Source organism: Madurella fahalii (assembly GCF_045866475.1).
Source record: "Madurella fahalii IFM 68171 DNA, scaffold_3, whole genome shotgun sequence".
Classification (NCBI taxonomy): Eukaryota; Fungi; Ascomycota; class Sordariomycetes; order Sordariales; genus Madurella; species Madurella fahalii.
Window position 1 is genome coordinate 4,047,494 of NW_027263973.1, and position 19,468 is coordinate 4,066,961.

General features: G+C 53.6%; 3 protein-coding genes across 3 annotated transcripts; 2 read left to right on the forward strand and 1 right to left on the reverse strand.

Annotated features, from left to right (window-relative positions):
- Positions 1-608: 608 nt before the first annotated feature.
- Positions 609-2,287, forward strand: MFIFM68171_06614 (uncharacterized protein; the record flags this gene model as incomplete). The annotated part of the gene is made up of 3 exons (XM_071062034.1): positions 609-900; positions 960-1,306; positions 1,388-2,287. The coding sequence occupies 3 exons, from the start codon at positions 609-611 to the stop codon at positions 2,285-2,287; spliced, it is 1,539 nt and encodes a 512-aa protein (XP_070918135.1).
- A 5,074-nt stretch (positions 2,288-7,361) lies between these two features.
- On the forward strand, positions 7,362-11,875 carry MFIFM68171_06615 (uncharacterized protein; the record flags this gene model as incomplete). Its single annotated transcript, XM_071062035.1, has 10 exons — positions 7,362-7,593; positions 7,679-8,297; positions 8,370-8,673; positions 8,723-9,855; positions 9,929-10,036; positions 10,106-10,522; positions 10,583-11,011; positions 11,063-11,160; positions 11,371-11,602; positions 11,665-11,875. The coding sequence occupies 10 exons, from the start codon at positions 7,362-7,364 to the stop codon at positions 11,873-11,875; spliced, it is 3,783 nt and encodes a 1,260-aa protein (XP_070918136.1).
- Positions 11,876-13,229: 1,354 nt separating this feature from the next.
- Positions 13,230-19,464, reverse strand: MFIFM68171_06616 (uncharacterized protein; the record flags this gene model as incomplete). The annotated part of the gene is made up of 20 exons (XM_071062036.1): positions 13,230-13,780; positions 13,905-14,540; positions 14,611-14,788; positions 14,855-14,887; positions 14,952-14,984; positions 15,048-15,073; positions 15,680-15,979; positions 16,070-16,386; positions 16,451-16,495; positions 16,562-16,680; positions 16,746-17,139; positions 17,226-17,525; positions 17,584-17,650; positions 17,717-18,220; positions 18,309-18,546; positions 18,607-18,964; positions 19,031-19,065; positions 19,125-19,142; positions 19,213-19,374; positions 19,441-19,464. The coding sequence occupies 20 exons, from the start codon at positions 19,462-19,464 to the stop codon at positions 13,230-13,232; spliced, it is 4,338 nt and encodes a 1,445-aa protein (XP_070918137.1).
- Positions 19,465-19,468: the final 4 nt, after the last annotated feature.

Consider the following 19,468-nt stretch of genomic DNA (forward strand, 5'->3'; position numbering starts at 1 on the left):
TGTTTGCATTAGTTGTATAGCATCAGTCACTCGTGGTCTGACATGGTCCGACCACTAGCCGACCTCTAATTAGGTCATTACAGTAGTCGCCTAGAATCGCTTGTGGGCAGGGGGAACCAGTTCCATTCGGCTTGTATGCCCTTCTAGGTCGAAGGGAATACCTTTTTGCTCCGGGGGAGCAAGGACTGGGGGCGGTATGTGGTGTCCGGGGTCATGTATTGCCGTTGAGCTGTAGCAAACCCGATTAGGTAGCTTTCCTGTCGGTTGGCGTGTGGGACATTGTCCCATCCGGCGATCCGGACACACACGCGTCCCAAGTAACTCCGTAATTCCGGTGTTCTTGGCAGGATCTTAACTTAATTGGCATCAACTTTCAACCAAGCATTTTCCTAGATCGGCTTGTGCACGTCGTTTTTCGGCTTCCTACTGTACTGGGCGTCGCTAGCGTTGTAGCAGCGTTTTCGCCGCAACCGCCAACTAAGGTATATTAAGGTCTCAGAATCAGAGAATGAACGGCGATATGTCTCTCGCGTCTGTAGCAAGCTTTTCCCTTACTGAGCATCTCTTCCATCTCGAGATTACCTGCCACCATCATCACCCTCATTATCATGCACCTTTCCACATTCCTCCTTATCGCCAGCTTTGGCTTGGGTGCTTTCGGGAAGTCCAAAGCCACCTGCGCCTGCTCCAACGCAGCACTCGAGAGGTGTTTGACTGCCAAACGTGTCCCCTTCAAAGTCCCGTGCGACTCCGATTGGGGAGCCTACAACAAGACCCATAACATCCGTCTCCCGGTCACACCAGCTGTCATTGTACTGCCCCAGAATACCCGGCATATCTCGACTGCCGTCGTGTGCGCTAGCAAGAGCGGCGTCAAGGTCCAGGCCAAGTCCGGTGGGCGTAAGTTGCCCGTTCCTCGTCCCACAGGTGTCCATCTCTGACATCAAGCACGGACATAGACTCGTATGGGTCGTACGGTTACGGGGGCATCGACGGTCAAGTCACGATCGATCTCCGCAACTTCAACAAGACGGTCCTGACCTCCGACGGGAGCAACATCGCTGTGGTCGGCGGTGGCGTGCATCTGGGACCCATGGCCAGCACCGTATATGCTCAAGGAAAGAGAGCCATTTCTCACGGCCTATGTCCCTTTGTCGGCGTCGGCGGGCATGCCACGCACGGTGGCTGGGGCTACAGCTCGCGAGCCTGGGGACTCAGCCTCGACCACATTATTGAGCTGCAGGTCGTGCTAGCAAACGGCACTGAGGCCCGCGCAAGTGCAGACACGAACCCCGATCTCTTTTGGGTGAGTAACTGATATTTTGGTTGAGTCGTCCCTTTATGAGGAACAATGCTAATTCGTATCCAATACGTCAAAATAAAAAAGGCTTTGCGAGGAGCTGCGGACAGTATCGGCATCGTCACTAGTTTCTCTCTGAGGACCCAGCCGGCCCCCGAGGAAGTTATCAACTTCACCTACGAGTTCCAGACCCTCACCGAAAGCGTTGAGCAGGCCGTGAGCGCGTTTACTAGGCTCCAAAGTTTCATCAGCAACTCAACGGCCGTCGACCGGCGCCTGTCCTTTGCGCTGCAGACGGTGGTGGGTCCAGACCCCAGCACCGGAAGTGTCAGCAGAACGATCTTGGTCGATGGCACTTTTATGGGTACCCTCGCCGAGTACACCACCCAAATCGAGCCCGAGATGCTGCGCGGGCTGCCCAACCCCACGAGCCGGGGCGTCGTGTCGCACGACTGGCTCTCCTCGCTCGCCGCGCTGAGCATGGACGGCACGCTCGAGCCCACGCCGTCGCACCTCAGCTTCTTCGCCAACAGCGTGACCATCGACGATCCCGGCATGAACGAGGCAGCCCTGCGGAGCTACCTGACCTACATGCTAGAGGGGCCCGTGCCGCCCGTGCCGTACGGCTCCAGCATGGACCTGTGGGGTGGCGCCGACACCCAGATCAACATCCCGGGCAAGGACGTGAGCTTTGCGGCCTTCCCGCACCGCAACGTGTTTTGGGCCGTGCATAATATCGCGCAGATTGGGCCAAGTTACGACGTCCCGTTCCCCGACGAGGGTATCACGTACATGAACGGTCTGCGCGATGCCATTACCCAGCGCCTGAATGTTGGCTCGGCCGCTTATCAGAACCTAGTCGACACTAGTTTGACGCGTGAAGAGGCCCACGAGCTGTATTATGGGGATGCGGTGCTGGAGAGGTTGCGGGCTATCAAGGCTGTGTACGATCCGCACAATGTGTTTTCGAACCCGCAGTCGGTTTGAGGGCGTTGAGTTATTACCGGTCTTGAGTACATCTTAAGGTACTCCAGATAACTAGGTATGCTCAAGACAGGGATACATTATATGTAAAAAGCAGTTGCTTATTGGATTCCCGTAAACCAACCACATCATAGTTTCTTAGCCTCGAATTATCAATGCGTCCACACACCGCGGATTCAGAAGTATACGGTCGCGTCAAAGTAGAAGGACAGAAGATAGAGATAGGGTAGGGCCAGCTGTAATTTAAAGATGGCATCATAAAGGCCGAGTTGCAGTTAGAATTTACACCAGAATGTAGAACACGCTTGCTGGACCCGCTGGGAATGGCGCCCTTCCGGATTGGGTGAGCGCCGTGCCCGACCTGTAAGCTTGTATGGCCTAGCGGCGCCTGTAGTATACATAAATCCTCTCCTTTCCTGATAGGTGCCTGGCGACCCGGATTCAGGGCCATGTAGGGACTGTTAACCATCCGCAAAGGCGCGTTACTAGTAACCACCCTTATCTCAGGGATGCGGGCATGTAGTAACTAAGTACCCCAGCCAGACATACGGTTACCAGTAACTGTCCCAAGCCGTATACATGGTTACTATTAACCGTCTTCAACATAAATGTAGCTATTAGTCACCGCCCAAGAATGTCGTTACTAGGCAGGCCGTTAGCTGGTCGCACAGGTACTAAATGGTGACGCGTCCGCCCCGTAATTCTGGTTACCAGTCACTCTTAGAGTTGGCCTTAGGTGAGATACTCCAGAGGCTAATTCTTATAAATTAGCCTGTCTATCAAGTCCTGGGGCACCCTATCCCACGCCTCCCTCAAGGCCGCTTCTACCTTTGCGATATTGGCCTCGTTTTTCTTGTGTAAGTGTAGGTCTGGGAAGTCCCTACGTAGGATTTCCTTCATTTTCTTCTAGACGTGCTCAATCGGTTTAAATCTGGACTGTGGGGGGGGGTGTTCTATTACCCAGCAAAGTCGGCAAGGCCTTGGCCTGGGCTCTCGATAAGAAAGAGATGGATGAGGCGCTGGCGTAGACTGAACGAGTAAAGACGCTCATCATGCTTGTCTTGTAGAACGATCAGTTGTAAGGTCTAGTCAAGTCTGCAGATCCAAAGTTGAGTTTCCTGCATCACTCATCCTTTTGTCTTCCGTTCCCAATAATGTTGCTCTGGCGATGAAACAAAATTTGTGCAATGTTAAAAACGACCGACGCGCGGCTACGAGTGATGCTATTATGAAACAGAAAAGGTTCGTACCCACGATTTAATTTGATGTGGATCCCTCTGCGCGTAAGGTAATCATGATTCGACGCTGGCCATGAGAGCGCTGCGGCGTAGATGAAGAATTTAAAAAGGCCACTGCGTGATTCTCCAGCCTGGACTTTGCGACCAAGCAGGTTGATTTTTTAAAATCGGCGACCGCCTGGAAGAGGCGAGCGGCTCCTCCCAGACCATAGATGTCAGCGTTGGCTACATGGAGAACAGCAGACTCTGTGGTGCCCGGGGCCGCGTAAGCGAAGCCCTCCCTGTAGCATCTATACTGTTACTAACTACCTAGCAGTAGCGGGGGCAGGCAAGACAACCATTGCGTATCGGAACCACGCTCTAAGAGCGCCAAGCGGACTTGGTGCCCCAGGGGTTCAAGTTGCTAACCAAAGTCTACCGGACTAAAAAAAAGTATTTTATGATTATGTATCAAGAGCTTATGCAATAGAGCTAATGTAGTAGCCCAGAACCTAGCGAGTTAACTCAGACCAAAAAAAAAAAAAAAAAAAAAAAAAAAAAAAATTGACGACCCATAGTGGGTCTCCCGCAGGTAAGTTCTGGGCCCTGGTACATGATATTGGATAGTATAATGACATTCTAGTCTAATCCTTAGGACAGTACGTAGTATCCTGGCACAGAAACTGGGATGGTATATAGCATACCGGTATATTAATTATATCACATGGCACACAATAGACTGGCACTTAATTATACCAGCAAATGGTGGACTAGCACAAAGTACTGGGACATAAAATTTAAGAATATACTAGTATATAACATACCAGCGCACAGTGGCTAGCTTAGAAGAGGTACTGGTATTGATATATGGCGGGGCTTGCCGTCTGGCTCGACGGGCGATATGGTGTTGGTGTCTGTTCAAGCCGCCCGATACATACATACGCTCCTCCATCGCAAGGTGCACTGATATTATATATAGGAATGACAATTTTGCGATGTGAAATCTTTCCAAACGTTGTGATATTGTTCTATATTTGGCCTCAGGCAAACACATCTCAAGCTCGACGAGTCGCCCGTCTAAGGTCAACCCCCGGCCCACCTAACCGTATTAGGGAGCGCTTAGAGATAAGGACAAGGAGCGGGCACGCTCTTAATTCAGCAGCGAGGACCTAATGGAAACTTGGAGGCGGCACCCTATTTTACTGCGATGTTGACCTTGATGGAGGTACCTGTTAGGTAATAAGCCCCCATTTTGTTAACTGCTTACAGCCAGGAGCGGAAGTGGCGTCCTCTCGCTTGGCCCGTGAGTTGGATGAGAAGTCCACTCCCAGTCCTTTCTTTGGGTTCTGGAGCTTACAATTGCGGGTGGATTTGATTCAGCAGAATAACTTACCGGCAGTGGGGATGGGAGGGCTGCTCCACTACCCAATACCCACTCAACTCAGCAAATGCCCAATGCTACTGGGTACTGTACCTCAGCTTCACGGGGTTCCCCTCCTTAAGAGATACAAAAGTCTTTGAGAGGTGGCGACGTTGGCTAATTGGATCCCGACCTAGAACAAGCGGTGACATTGCGTTCTTGCGTTTGGCTAGTGCTGGGGTGGCCGGGTGCTGAAGATGCTCGCTGCGTGGCACTGTCATGGCCTAGGACTGGTAGGTTTCATTGCCTGTGGATCCTTAGACAAAGAAGTCTCCACTCACCGGATCAAAGTAATAATTTTTTTTTTTTTTTTCAGGAAATTCACAATGAAGTAATTAATGCATTGAGCTGAGGGGTCAGTAGTTAGGGCTCAAGGTGCAGTGAATGTCAGCACTGACGGCTTCTGTCCGCAATGTCGATCATGTCGCATTAGGTATCTCCCGGGTTTCGTCTGGTGTTCATTTTCTCAAGTTGGGCTTGACGAAACTCTATGACTTGAGCCATCGTATTAAGCAAGCTCTGCAATGATGAGCACGGCAACACTTGCCAGATGGGAGGTAAGACAGGTGGTACTTCTTTCTGTAATCGGCTCAGCCAATTCCGGACGCGAACGGCTACACAACAGATCTGAGTCATTCCTAGCTTAGATAAGCCATATCTGCTGTAGTACAATACAGAGCCGGGGAACAACGGCTCGGAAACTTACCGAGATCAAGCGGCTCGCTGGGGCCTACTACGCATCCCGAACTCGGCGGTAATGAGAAGAACTTCGCGTGTTCTGCCTTATCTCACTGTCTCAGACCCCATGATGGCGGCGACGACCTGCGAGGGTTGGGCCATGATATTGCCGTCGTACAATAAGCCAAGAGCTCACCCCACCAGGTTGATCAACGCCCAACATATCGCGTAGAACCTGATATCGCCCGTGATCAGCAAATCTCCCCAGGACAGCTCGGTTCGGGCGGTTTGAATGTTTCAGCAACCGGAACGCTCGTAACTGCCCCCCGGGAAAGCTGTGTGGGTGTGAAGCATAGCCCAAGTTTATGCAAGAGGTCCGATATGGCGGCCTAAGTTGGTTCTGGGGGAACTCAGAGCCACTTGCGCCTTCGAGGGGTGCCGAGTCCCTTGCCCTGCAATGCTAATAACCGACTTCTCATTCCCCCCCCCTTCTAACCCCTCGCCTAAAGACCTGGTGAGTCATTGTGACTTGGTTGCCTGGGCGCGACTAGCAGCTTACGCCCAGAATTTTTAAGAGGCAAAGCAAAAGTCCGTGTTGGAGAACAAATCGTCGGGCATCAGCGCGGATGAATCCGTCGATGCCCGGCTTGATGATTTGACAACGGCTACCTAATATGCTGCTACCCTGACCAGTGGGACCCAACACCAGCAGACACGGCACCCAAAACACAAATAGCCGCTGATGGATTGGCCGCTTGTGTTTGTGGCAGTCGGGGACTCAACCTTGTGTTGGGCATGCCGCAGCAGCATCGGGCAGCCCTCTGAAGGCGACACTTACCCATTCTAGGCACTTTAAATGATATCTGGGGCCGCCCTTCCCTGAACCTCAGCCTTCTAGTCCTACTCTATCGCCGACCATCCTGATCAATACACAGCCCAGTTTATATCCATTGACTACACAATTGCGCTTCTTTACATTGTCTGCCACCCACCTGTAAATCATCATCGGTTGAGATCCAATATGGCGAGACTCCGTGATCGCATAGCAGGCCTTGGCTCTGGCGTCCGGCCTCGGCGGAACTGTCGTCCTGGGTCCCCAACGTCTGTTTCCCATTTCCTTGTCGCTGAGGTACCTGTACAAAGCATCGGTCAATTTACGATCGACTGACAGCTTAGGCCTGAGAATGTCCCCCCGGCTAAGCTGCAACCGCAGTCGATTGGGGGAGGAGCCTCTGAGGCTGACCTGCTGCCGCCGCCACCCCCGCCTCCCAAAGATGTTCCCATGAATTTTGCAGTTTCCCGTTCGCCCTCAAGACAGGCTGATCGTCTGACTACGGCTTCGGAGCTCTCACCTACTCCTAGAACCTATGCGTCAGCCACCCCACCCGACCAGAGCACTCCCATACCCGCCTCATCGGAAGGGTCTGGACATATGACCGACTCACCGGAGATGGCGCCGCCTGCAAACATATCCACCAAGCCTCAGTGTACATTCTGTCGAGCTCCCGCTGCCGGGTGCGTGTGGTCTTGCCCTGCCCAAGTTTGTGCAACATTTTTGTTCTGTGACTCTGTCGCGCTGGAAACCGCACTTGTAGAGCTCGGCTCTCACCGCCGAGCTCAGCAGTTCATCACGTGAGCTCGCTCAGACCATTTCCTTTGTGTATTTAAGCCAATTCTTCAGTATCCTACTGAAGTAGATAGATCTTCAGAGACTTCAACCTTTCCACGCACTTCCCACGACCTCTGCTGAGCTCCTGTACGCATGACAGACTCTCATTGGGATCGGCATTTGCCTCATCAGGAAAACGGAACCTTGAACCTAGCTGAACATCAGAAGATTGATGGCGAGCATCAGGAAAACGGAACCTTGAACCTAGCTGAACATCAGAAGATTGATGGCGAGCTAAATGCTAGACTTATGCAAGCCCTGGAGCCGCCAAACGCGAAGGAGCTGGAACACGTTCACCGCATTAACGAGACAGCAGCGTGGTTTGGTACGTTTCTAAATCGGTAGTCGAGTGTTGACACAAAGCACCTTCACCAATAACACTAGATTGGCCAATACTGATTTAGAATTAGGCGTCGAGCGGTTCGGCGGCACCAGAACGCCACCGGTCCTGAGGGACTATGGTCGGCTCGCAGACCTGATGAGCCATCACGCTCCGAAGGTTCCGGAATCTGCACCCAACATCCGCGACAACCGAACTCCGAGCCTCGTTTCCTTCGTCGGCGGTACGGGGGCTGGAAAGAGCACGCTTATCAGAATCTTGATTGTCCTCTGCCAAGCCCTCTGTACCCACGACCAGGCGCCTGTGATGGGTAGGGCCGAAGATACGATATCACCGTCTGAGGATGTGCATTTGTATCAGGATCCGAAGACGGCCAAGGACAAGTCGCCAATCCTGTTTGCGGACTGCGAGGGTCTAGGGGGCAGCGAACCCCAAGCTGCCAAGGCGAGGGAGTCACGGTGGCGGGACTGGAACCGCTTGCTCGAGAGCCAGAAGGACGGCGACACAACTGGCGCCCGCCCCAGCGCCCCGGAACTCAGGCGGGTCGTGTTGGAACGCCCGATAGAATGGGAAAAGAAAGATGGAAGGGACACATGGTCACGTGAGGATTTCGTCAGGGACCTTTACCCGAGGCTGCTTTACACATTCTCCGACGTTGTTGTCTATGTTCTCGGAGCCTCAAACCATCGGTGTGTTCCTATTTCCGGCAGCGACAGCATGTTAACTGCCTCTGCTCTCTCCCTCTGCTAATCTTTGTCGAGGAAAATCGGGGATGCCTTGCACCACCTCATCTCATGGGTGCATGTTGCAATTCGGACATCATCCAACCAGCCTGTCCTCCCGAGCGCCATCGTTGTCCTCAACTCTTCCGACCACGCTATTTCATCCGACCTGTGGGATGTTTCGGCAAACACAGAGAAGGTTTTCCAAGATCTAGGTTCGATCAAGTACGATGATCCCACGGATAGGTTTATAAACTCTGCGAAGTCCTGGCCCGCTTCTGGCGATAAAACGCGCATCAAAACTGTTAAGGAGCTCGCCCTACACTACTACAGCTCCGTCCAGGTATGTCCTTGGGGTCTCTTAATCACGGTTCTCTTGCTATTACTATTAGGTCATACGACTACCGGCTAAGGAGCAATCCGTTCGCATGTCGATGCAAGCTATACGACTTCGCTCTTGCATATCGGATGCCTCCGCGAGAGCCCACGACACTAGGATGCAGTCGAGGATACTCCTTGATGTCGAGCAGCTGCAGGCGTATTTTCAAGACGCCCTCTCTCACTACGCGACGACCCTCGATGAGCCCTTTGATTTCGTCCAAGCTTCCTTCCGGCATTCACCCATTTCCGCTGACTTCGGTGAAAACGTCCTCAGACTGGCTCTCAATGTCATCGACCCTACGAGAGGGACCCACCAGCGGCTCTCCCGTAAGCTCGAGCGTGGGTTCTACGAAGTTAGATACGTAATGGCTTCCTCTATATTGCTGAATTCGACTCGCCGCAAGAACATGGGTGTGTGCTGGGACCCAATTCCTATGGAAGCTCGGCCGCTGACAATTGTGCCTGCAAGGGATGCCGCCGCGCTGTTTTCACAATATCGTGAGCATTTGAAGCAGGCTGTTCAAACATATCGTGACAAGTACTGGCCTTGCGAGTTCCAATTATCAGGTCGCCGCTGTGTGAACCTTGCGTCCGGGCATTGCAAGGGGCACCAATCCCATGATGGCTGGCCTTTGGGGTCTGGTGATTACTTGTGTAGCGTTGACTGGACCGCCCTGGAGGAAAACTTCGTGGATTGTGTGGGCAAGTTACTGACGCAGCTCGTCGTGCTCCCGACGTCTGAGACCCAGTGGCGAACACGGACTGGGCCGAACGCAAGCCAGCAAGAGCACTTATCGAATGACCAGAAAGCGGCCGCCCGCATTCACAGGGAAAGGATCCTTCCTAACTTCCTCAAGAGGGTCCCGGAGCCGAAACCCAAGCAAGACGGAGATGGCTGCCCTCTCAGCGACCAAAAGTCGTGTCTTTATTGCTTGGCTGGAATGGCTGAACACCCTCTTCCCTGTGGACATATCCTATGTAAGGCTTGCGTGGAGGCGTCTGGCGAGTGGGCGCCAGTGAGCCGTGTTGAGGTGGAGATTACACAGTGCCCGGTAGGATGTCACATTCAAGGGGACGGGCAAAATCCTTGGTTGATTTACCTTAAACCAGCCTCAACCGGGGCCCGGATCTTGTCCCTTGATGGGTAAACGCCCCTCCCCAGCAACATGAGAAGCTGCTGAGCAGCTATATGCGGCGCGTGCTAATAGCCCTCGTAGTGGTGGTATTCGAGGAATAGCCGAGCTCGAGGTTCTTCTGCAGATTGAAGAAGCCCTGGGTGGAAAGATCCCAATCCAGTCGTTCTTCGATCTCATTGTGGGAACAAGGTTAGTACTTGTCACATTAATTCGTTGAGAAACCTCTACCTTTCAACGTCTCTGACATGTCGTTAATAGCGCAGGTGGCCTCATCGCGCTCGGGCTCACCTCTATGAACTGGACCGTCCAACAATGCACCCAGAAGTTCGAAGAGTTTTGTGATGTAGCTTTCACCAAAAGACGTTTCGCTGGTAGGCATGGCGTCTTATCGATTGTTGATATATTCTTGTCCTGCAAATATCACACGAAGCCTCTGGAAAACGCCCTCAAAGACGCCTTCACTGAGGAACGCTACCTGTTCGGCGACGCTAAGAGGGCCAATTCTCGAGACTTCCCCACGCGAGTGGCAGTGACCACAACGACAGATGGAAGCGCTCACCGCACCCACGTTCTGTCAAACTACAACCCTCCCGGGATAGGAAAATGCCCAGCCGCAATCAATTACCATTTCCAACGACCGGATCGGCGTCGGGATGAGATTAGGATTTGGGAGGCGTAAGTCCCGTGGTCTGTAGGCAATCCCAGAGAGAAGACTCACTGACGGATCAATGGCAGAGCACGAGCGACATCGGCGGCTCCTGGATATTTCAAACCATTCCAGCGCAAAGGATCTCCAACTGCCTATCTTGACGGCGCGTTCTTTCATAACAATCCAGTCGAGATCGCCAACCAGGAAAGAAAGCTCTTATGGCCTGATTATACTGAGCCCGACATTCTCCTGTCCCTTGGGACGGGCAAAGAGCCGGGAAAAGACCTGGATAACGCCGCTCCCAGCCGGAGAACTTCCTCGAACCTGAAGTACAAGTTTGACCTCCTCAGGGCGAACATAGACGCGAACCTGGACTGTGATCTAGCGTGGAAAAAGTTCGAAGGCTCGCAAATCTCAAAGCCTGGCGATCATCTCGGCCGTTCCAAGTATGTCCGGCTAAACCCCGAGGTCTCGGAGAAGCTGCCAGAGCTGGATGAGAAAAAAAAATTGAGAGAGTTCCGCGAGGAAGTGAGGGAGTGGGCAAAATAACAGGCCCAGTCCGTTAGGATAGGTCAAGTTGCCCGGAAGCTGATTGCGGCGTCGTTTTACTTCGAAACCAAAACTCGGATAAGCGCAGGAAGCAACGGTGACTCTGACATCAATGGTAAGCTTCCCCCCTGCAGCGTCTCGCGAAGTTCTTTTCGTGGTTCGCGTAGCGTTTTCCGACCCCTATCCCGCTTGTTTATTTCTCAACAAGGTTCTCACTGCTTCATCGAGGGAAAGGAGCATTGTTCTATGTTCAAATTCTCTGGTTCTTTCGAGTCATTCCGGTATACAAGGAACCCAGGTTAACTTGCTGATCCTCGCGCCCTAGGGCACATTCTCTGTCAGATGCCGCATCGGGAAGATGTCAGTGAGATCGGTGCGGAGCTGAAAAGGCTGGTGGTCGAGCGCCAGATCCCGCTTTCCTTCGTGGTCTCTTCGATCCATGATTCGGGCGCTGAGGCAGAAACCTACTCGCAGCCGTTCACTGAACAAGAGATGGAGAGGATGGTTCAGTACCAGTCGTCTGAGCCATTCCAAAAGCCTCTGTCATTCAAAGTCAGGTTCGACGCGCCAATGATGATCTATCTGCAGTTTAGTTCAAAAGCGAAAGGTACCTGATCAGCGGCTTTCCTCGGCGTCCCAAAGAACTTCGCCAGATGACACCCACCCGGGCCGCCATATCCGGGCTTATCGCGCCGACCTCTGAGACCAACGACATCTCTCTCCCACCCAAGGACGACTCCGCCGTGGACTGGACGTCACCGGATCTGGAGCGGTACCCTGACCCCAAAATTACCGCGGTCAGACCCATCTCCCGGTCAGTCTCCATGTAGTTGTATCTCCAAAGCGGCAGTTGATCTTTAGGATGACGCGCTCTTTTCTCGAGGATCTCGAGCAAGGAATCAAGGTTCGGGCGAGTGGGTACGTCCGAAGCGAGGGATACAGCTGGCACCTGGGCTGAGATCCCACCATTTCCGCGAGTTCACAGGATAGATACCTACAAGATAATATTGACCTGCTGACTTTGCGGTTTTGTGACATGACCCTTACCGCCGAATTATTATCCTCGTGATTGTCAACTTCGTCCTTCTTGAAGGCGCAGCATCCCAACGGAAAGAACCCTGGCCATTCACGAACACGCGTTTGCTGCACCATCGAATTTCCGTCACCTAACGGTGGAGGACATCCCGGAGACCATTGCCCCGAGAAAAGTTCAACAACCGTACCTCAAGAGTCCTGCATCCCAAGCCTTGTATGACAGTGGCTTGCCGTTGCCAGGCATTTTTGAATCAGCTGGAACATCCGGAGCATTCTTTGAAGAGTCACAATATTGTATTGAACTGTTCCATGGGTCCTGCGCAAAGTCGAGTGCGGTAGGCTTGTTAAGTGCATCGCCGCCATAAGGCCTGAGGCACCAGGATGATAGGAGGTCTATTCAGCGCTTTTTCTAGTCTGTCAGCAGTCGAGAGTGCGACATTCTCGGTGAAATGCTTCATTGTCTCCATGTTGCGTGGATTGGAGCCAGGAAACCTTCTCTCATATCTGTAAATAGTTAGTCCTAAATTTCTAAATGTGAGTTTCAAGGTGATTCTAGTAACTGAAGAAACCCATACGCTCATCATCTTTGCACACTGCGGCTTGAAAATCGGAGTGAGGGCTTTGTGGATAGGCTTATCATCAATGCCAGATTTATTCTCAGAGAGGCCATCCTATATAGTAGCTCTCTCGATCATACCATCGGTGTTTCTACCCTTTAGACCTCCTTTCATATTTTTGGGGTTCATATCGTGAAAGTTTCGGTATGATGACATGATATATGAGATAGAAAGAGATGAAAAGGGACGTTTGAAAGATAGGAGGCAGTTGTTTATAGGCTTGATGGCACTGCAACGGAGACTAGAGGATATTCAGTTTCGTGAATCGCACTAACGTTACTGGTTCTTTAAAAGATTGATTTCCGTGCGTGAAAATGGTTGCAGACGAGGGACAATGATTTCCTGACACAATTAGATGAAGACAATCGACTGCGCTTCCCGGACTCTTCCCCACTCAGGGTTCCACTAATGAGTTGGTTATTTGTCTAAACAAATATTCGTATTCAAGCAAGGCAGCAAACACCTGGTGGTGGCTTCCAGTCTCTGATCCTTAAATACCTTACCTAAGTACAGTAGATGTACTTACCCTCACCTAACAGTCTCCCGCACGATCCCTGTTCATGACACAAACCCGCACATTCCCCTCCCGATTTGGCGTCCGGCTGCCCTCGAGGATTTGCGTCTGGCACACGCGGAAGCAGAAAGCATTGCTGTTGCCCACGATGGCCACCACGTCATCCCGGCTCTGCGGCTGCCTCTGCGCGTCCGCGCCTCGGAACGCGGCCACGAGCGCGCACCCGCCGCTCTCGGCCCACGAGCACTTCTCCTCGCCCGTCGCCACGTCCGTGATGCCCGTCCCCGGCAGGCAGTCGTCGATGGTCAGCCCGTTGTCGGTGCCGGGAGGCACGCTCAGCCCGCCGCAGTCCCCGCGCTCCGCGAGTTGGCCCTCGTCGCCGATGCACGTCATGTCCTGTTGCTGCCCGCCCTCCGAGGGCGGGGTCGGCACCGGGTCGGTGCAAAGCGGCTGCGGGGCGGCGGTGGTGGTTGGCGTGGGTGTGCAGGGGACGGTGCCGAAGAAGGAGATGCCGAAGGAGAGGGTGCCCGTTATGCCTGGCGTGAAGAGGAGTTGGAGTTCGGTTTGGCCTTTTTTTTTTGGTTGGGTTACGGAAAAGAGTCAGCTTCAGGGAGAAGGGGTACTAGTATGGAAGGATACTGGATTCGGAAAGAAAAAAAATTGAAGGGGGGGCAAGGGGCCCACACAACGTACCTTGCCCGTTCGGGTTCATCCAGTTGATATCGATGTTCTCACCCCCGGTACCGCTGCTGAACGGTATGGTCCCAGGACCTGCGTCAACCTGCCAGTTCTGAATAAGATCTCTGGGTTGCACTGTAAATCCGCCGCTAACCGTCGCGCTCCACTGGCTTCCCGCAGCGTCGGCGAAAGGTATGAAGATGACGATGCCCGTGCGGCCCTGCGGCACTGACACGACCACGTTGCCCTGCACCACCTGTGATCTGGACTGGCACTCGCCGGTGCTGGTTGGTGTCGCCGTGGTGGGAGACGCTTGGCTGATGGTTGTGGGTGGCGTGCCGGTCGATGCCGTCGATGCCGTCGATGACGGCGAGGTGCTGGACGACACAGAGGTGCTGGACGACACAGAGGTGCTGGACGACACAGAGGTGCTGGACGACACAGAGGTGCTGGTGGATATGAGAGTAGTGGTGCTGGGCGGGCTAGAGACTGTAGACGGAAAACTGCTGGTGCTGGTGCTAGAGAATGTTGTTGTGCGAGTCCCGTACAGCGAATCAAGGAGGCTTTCCATAGCAATAATCGTTGCCAGATCCGCAGCTGTGTTGCCATCGTATGTGCCGAGGTTTTCAAATGTGACAACGGCGAACGGCGCTAGAAAATATCACGAGTTAGGATGCTAACTGTATGGACATGTCGAATTATCCGCATGCGAACAACTTACCAATGGGAGCTAGGAAGTTTGTGGGACTGGGGCTGCAAGCTGCGATATTGGAACATGTGGTTGCACAGTCTAGTGTTGGAGCAGGGATGCAGAATGTCTCGCACTCGGATGTTGTCGTCGTCGTGCATTCATCGTCATCATCATCGCCGCCACCCGGGGGAGGCGGCGGTGGGGGAGGCTTATACTAGTTGTCAGCTCCGGCATAGGGCGATATTCAATGGGTTGGGTCAGGCATATTACTTACCGGGGGAGGCGGAGGCGGTGGCGGTGGAGGAGGCTGCGGGAAGAGTTATTATCAGTTCGGGCCTCCAAAAGAGAGCAATGCAATGTCCCAAGCTTACTGGAGGAGGGGGTGGAGGAGGAGGCGGCGGAGGCTACGATCAATTCAGTCAGTACTGGCTTCATACAATGAAAAGTTGGAGCAGCTGTGCACTTACGGGCGGTGGCGGAGGCGGGAATCCACCTCCGTCATCGTCAGACGTGGTTGTTGTGGTTGTTGGTATACCACCTGGAGATGTTGGTGATCCTGTGGTTGGGGGCGGCGTCGCTGTCGTCTCGTCACTTGTTGATGAGGCTTGCTCAGAAGTTTCTGGCCCCGTGTCACCTTGATCGGTAGTGCCCAGTGTGGGGGTAGTTGCCGTGGGTTCACCAGAGGTTTCTTGCTCTGAGCTGCTTCCTTGTCCTGTCGTCTCTTGGCCCCCTCCTGGAGTTGTTGTTGTGGTTTGGTCAGAACCACTACTGGTAGGCTGACTGGTCCCTCCAAGTCCAGAGGTAGGTTGCGTCGAGAGACTTCCTTGGCCAGTAGTTGGTTGCCCAGAGAATGTTGTTTGCTCAGAGGTCGATGTACTTTGACCCGACGTTGGCAGGGCAGAACCGGATTGGCTAGGCTGGCCAGAGGTGGATTGGCCGGAAGTCACCAGCCCAGATGTGGGATTACCCGTCGCGCCGTCCGAAGATGCGCTGCTGCTTCCACCGGGCCCAGTTGTCAGAGATGCAGTTGTCAGAGACCCAGTCGTCTGCCCTGGCTGAGTTCGTGGAATAGTTGGCGGCGGTGGAGGGGGATCGATACCACCGCAATTAAGGCACGGCGTGCATGTCAGGCATGGCCCGATGCAAAATGCCTCGCAGGGGTTCCCGCAGCCGCTCGAGCACGTTGGTGACGGACGGCCGGAGGAGATCGTCACAGTCGGATTGTTCGACTGGGCAGACGATGTATCATACGGAAATGGGGGAGGGAAGAAAGTTGTTGTCAATCCCAGATCTGTATTGGAGATTCGGAACGGAGGCGCTTGGATGCTGGACTGCGCAACGAAGGTTGTGGGCTGGCTCGTTATGTTGATGTTCCAGAAAGGGATGGCAGTGGTGACGACTAAGGGGGTTTGTTAACGGCTACCTTTCCCCTTCAAACACACTCCATATGCTCTAGATGGATGGGCAGAATACAGACAGGACATCTCACCTGGAGGAATGCTGAGTGTAGTAACATCAATCGATGAAGTTCCATTGTACCTCCACGTCACGGACGAGGTAAACGGCGGGAATGTGTAGGTTGTGGCGCTCGATAGCTGCCATTGGGGGAGTATGAGGCTGCAGGGAGGCTGGCAGAAACCCAGGTGATTTGCTCCGCTCCAGAGGGCGGGATCTAGGAACGTACGAGATCCAGTTCCCAAGGTGTTGTTAGCTTCCGGGTCGTTCCCCAGCGCGACACCCCCCGAGCCGATATCCAAGCCTTGGCCGCCGAGAGCGCCCCAGACGCTGATCTCTGTCGTGTCGCCGCTGAAATGGTGTCAGGACGATATCATCCCCAATTGCCAAAACGTATAGTTGACAAGGGACTCACAACTGTATGAAGTCGTCTGTCTGGCGCACTGGCGCAACGATACCACTAACTTGTTATTAGCAAGCCCTACCTAGACACTCGCTCGATTAGATTGTGTTGGTGGATACGAACCCTTTCGGACTTATCATTTCGATCACGCCCCTTGTGGAGAGTCCAAAAATCCAAAAACGGCCAGTGAAGGAGGTCTCAATCATGCGCTGCTGGCACGATTCCGTAGTCAAACAAGTTTGCTGATAGGACAATCAGGCATATAAGAAAGGGCAGGCCAATGTGTTGAATCTGAGTCTGTACTTACATTAGAGAGCGAGTCGTATCCAGCACCGTATATCATGATTCTGGAGGAGCCCAACGCTCTCAATCCCCAGGCCATGACGCAGTTAGCGTCGGGGCTGCAGTCTGAGAAGTCGGGATCGCCGGGGAAAGTAAGATCGGGGACAACGGTGGTCGCATTGGATATATGCTGCCAGTATGGCGACTCGCCCAGCACGGTGGCCAGATAGGCGGTTCTTGCACCGAAGAACTGGTATTGGTAGAGTGAATTGTGTTCTGACGCGGTAGCATAGAACCACGAAGGACTGGTGGACTCAACTAACATGCCGCGACCGGAGAAGACATCGAGACGTGAGCTGGCGGTGCTACTCGAATTCCACCCCAGCCCCTTGGCAGCGTCTAAGTCGCGGTCGGCAGCCCTTGACAATCCCCAAGTCAGCCACTTCATTGAAGAATTACCGACAAAAGTCGGTCCGAGGACTCGAAGGAGCAAATGACGCCATACCAAAGCCAGAGGTTCTCAAAGTAACCCGATGCGGTCCCCGTTACATGGAGCATCAGGGCCGCGCCCGTGCAGTCGGCTTTGACGGTCCCGTTTCGCAGTACAGCATGCCTGCACTCCTGAGTCTGGAGATCCGACCCAGACGCTCCGCCCACACGAAAATGGCAGTCCCACATGCCGGCGCGCCCTTGGCTACCCGATTGCATGTTCCATTCCATTAGGATAGCTCCCGCAGCTGGTCCGCGGACTGTGAAGAGGAAATCCGAGATCTCCACCGAGCCAATGTCACCAGTGTCTCCCACCCTGGGGCCCGGATCAGCAGCGTATCTATCTCTGAGTTATCGTGGATTGGTGGACTTACCTCACAACAACTTGGGGATCACTCTGGTTCTGGAAAAACGGCCCGGAGGCCATGATTTGAGACCAACCTATCCCGCCGGAACGCAATGATTAGCCTTACGCTTTTTCCATTGCCAGGTTCGTAGGCTGCTTACCTTCACCAACGAGAACCGACCCCGCAGGGACGAATACAGTACGCTCCACCGCATAGATACCAGCGGGGAAGAAAATGGGTCTGTCATGGTGGCTCTGGAGGAGTGCATTGATGGCGTCCGCCTGGTCACCCGTCCCATCGTTCCTAATACCGCGTTGCGTAGCCACAATGAAGGAACTGGCCGTCGTGTCCTCGTACTGCGGCCGGGACCTCTCGAAGAACCTCTGGCGGGTGGGGTCCAAGAGGCGCTGATCCTTGGAGGGGGGCGGCTCGACCAAGCCGAACACGTAGTTATTGCTGCCTCGAATTGACGTGAATCGCGGGCCCAGAGACCACAGCTTAACCGTGACTGGCGCGTCGAAGCCACCGAGATAGTCTTTGCCGTCCATGCCGGGCTCGAATACGGTCGCCACGACTCTCTGGAGAAGCAGGTTGTCGAGCACAATGCGTGGGAGGAAGTCGGGGTTGACGGCAATCGCACATGGAACGTCGGTGAACTGAGAGTCTTTTATTTTTTTTCCCCGATTTTAGAGTCAGCGCCTCGCGACACAGCCATGGACACACATTCAGATGCAACGATGGTGGCGCCTTACCGCTAATGACAATAGAACCGGTCCCTTGGCCGTCTGCCCTGGTTTGAGTTAGGTCGAATGCTGTCTCACATTCCATCACTCTGACACTCTTCCAGGTGGAGATCCACGCCCACGTCATGGACACGGCCGTCTCACAGCGGTAGAATTCGAGGTTTCGTGCTGTGAACTGCCGAGTTCCAGCTGACAGGCCAACCTTGCCGCCATGGAACACTAGGTCGCTGGCGAATCCGCCGTTTCCCTAGATTGTGTTAGACTCCCTTTTTCGTTGTTCTGCCCATGGCACGGTAAGTAGACTCACATCAACCATTGAGATACCCACGGCGTTTGTGTCGGTCTCGATGGCGTCAGGCATGACAAATGCTAGGTTCTGGAGACTGTTTGCCTTCCCCGGCTGCCAGAGGAGCCCGGTGGGTGGATACGTCCGTGTCGCCGTATGGATGAGATCTGGCATTCGCGTTAGGTCGAAAATGATATTTCTAATCTGCTGGTAATTTTGGCCATGATAGTCCGGATCGGTGGGAGGAAGGACACCATTCGTGGCACTCCCCTGTGCGGCATGGCCGCTAGCATCGATGAGTGCGATGCCAGTGAAATTTCCCGTTCCTTTTATAACGGGTCGGTTTGTCGGGTCTCCGACGAGCTGGGTATAGTAATACCTGTTCACGACCGACTGTGAGACCTGCCCTAGTGACACTACTATCGAATCATAGGTAATTACGTACTGCGTAATGGGCGAGTTTATCAAGTATGTTCCACCCTAATGGTCTGTTCTTAGCCGTGCTAGGCCGCGATCTTAGCGGTCTATCACAAACTCACCGGGAAATAAACCAGGGCCTGTTCGCCGATTTAGCACGTATTTACGCCTTGCAGTTGCCAGACGGCGGGTGAACATAGAGAAACTCACTCCCTTTGTAGTTGAGGAAGCGCACCCGGGGCCACAACGGTTTCCTGCCGCGATAGCCCGATTGATGGCCTGGGTATCATCCGTCCGACCGTCACCTCTGGCCCCAAAATCCTTCACGTTGCGAAAGAAGGGGTATAGTGAGCTGTCCTCAGCCAGAGGCATCTAATAGCAGCGATTGTGAGTTAATCCTCGGCTACAACCCCAGGACTCGATCTGATCTTAACCCACCTGCCCATGGGCAATGTTTTCCATCCAG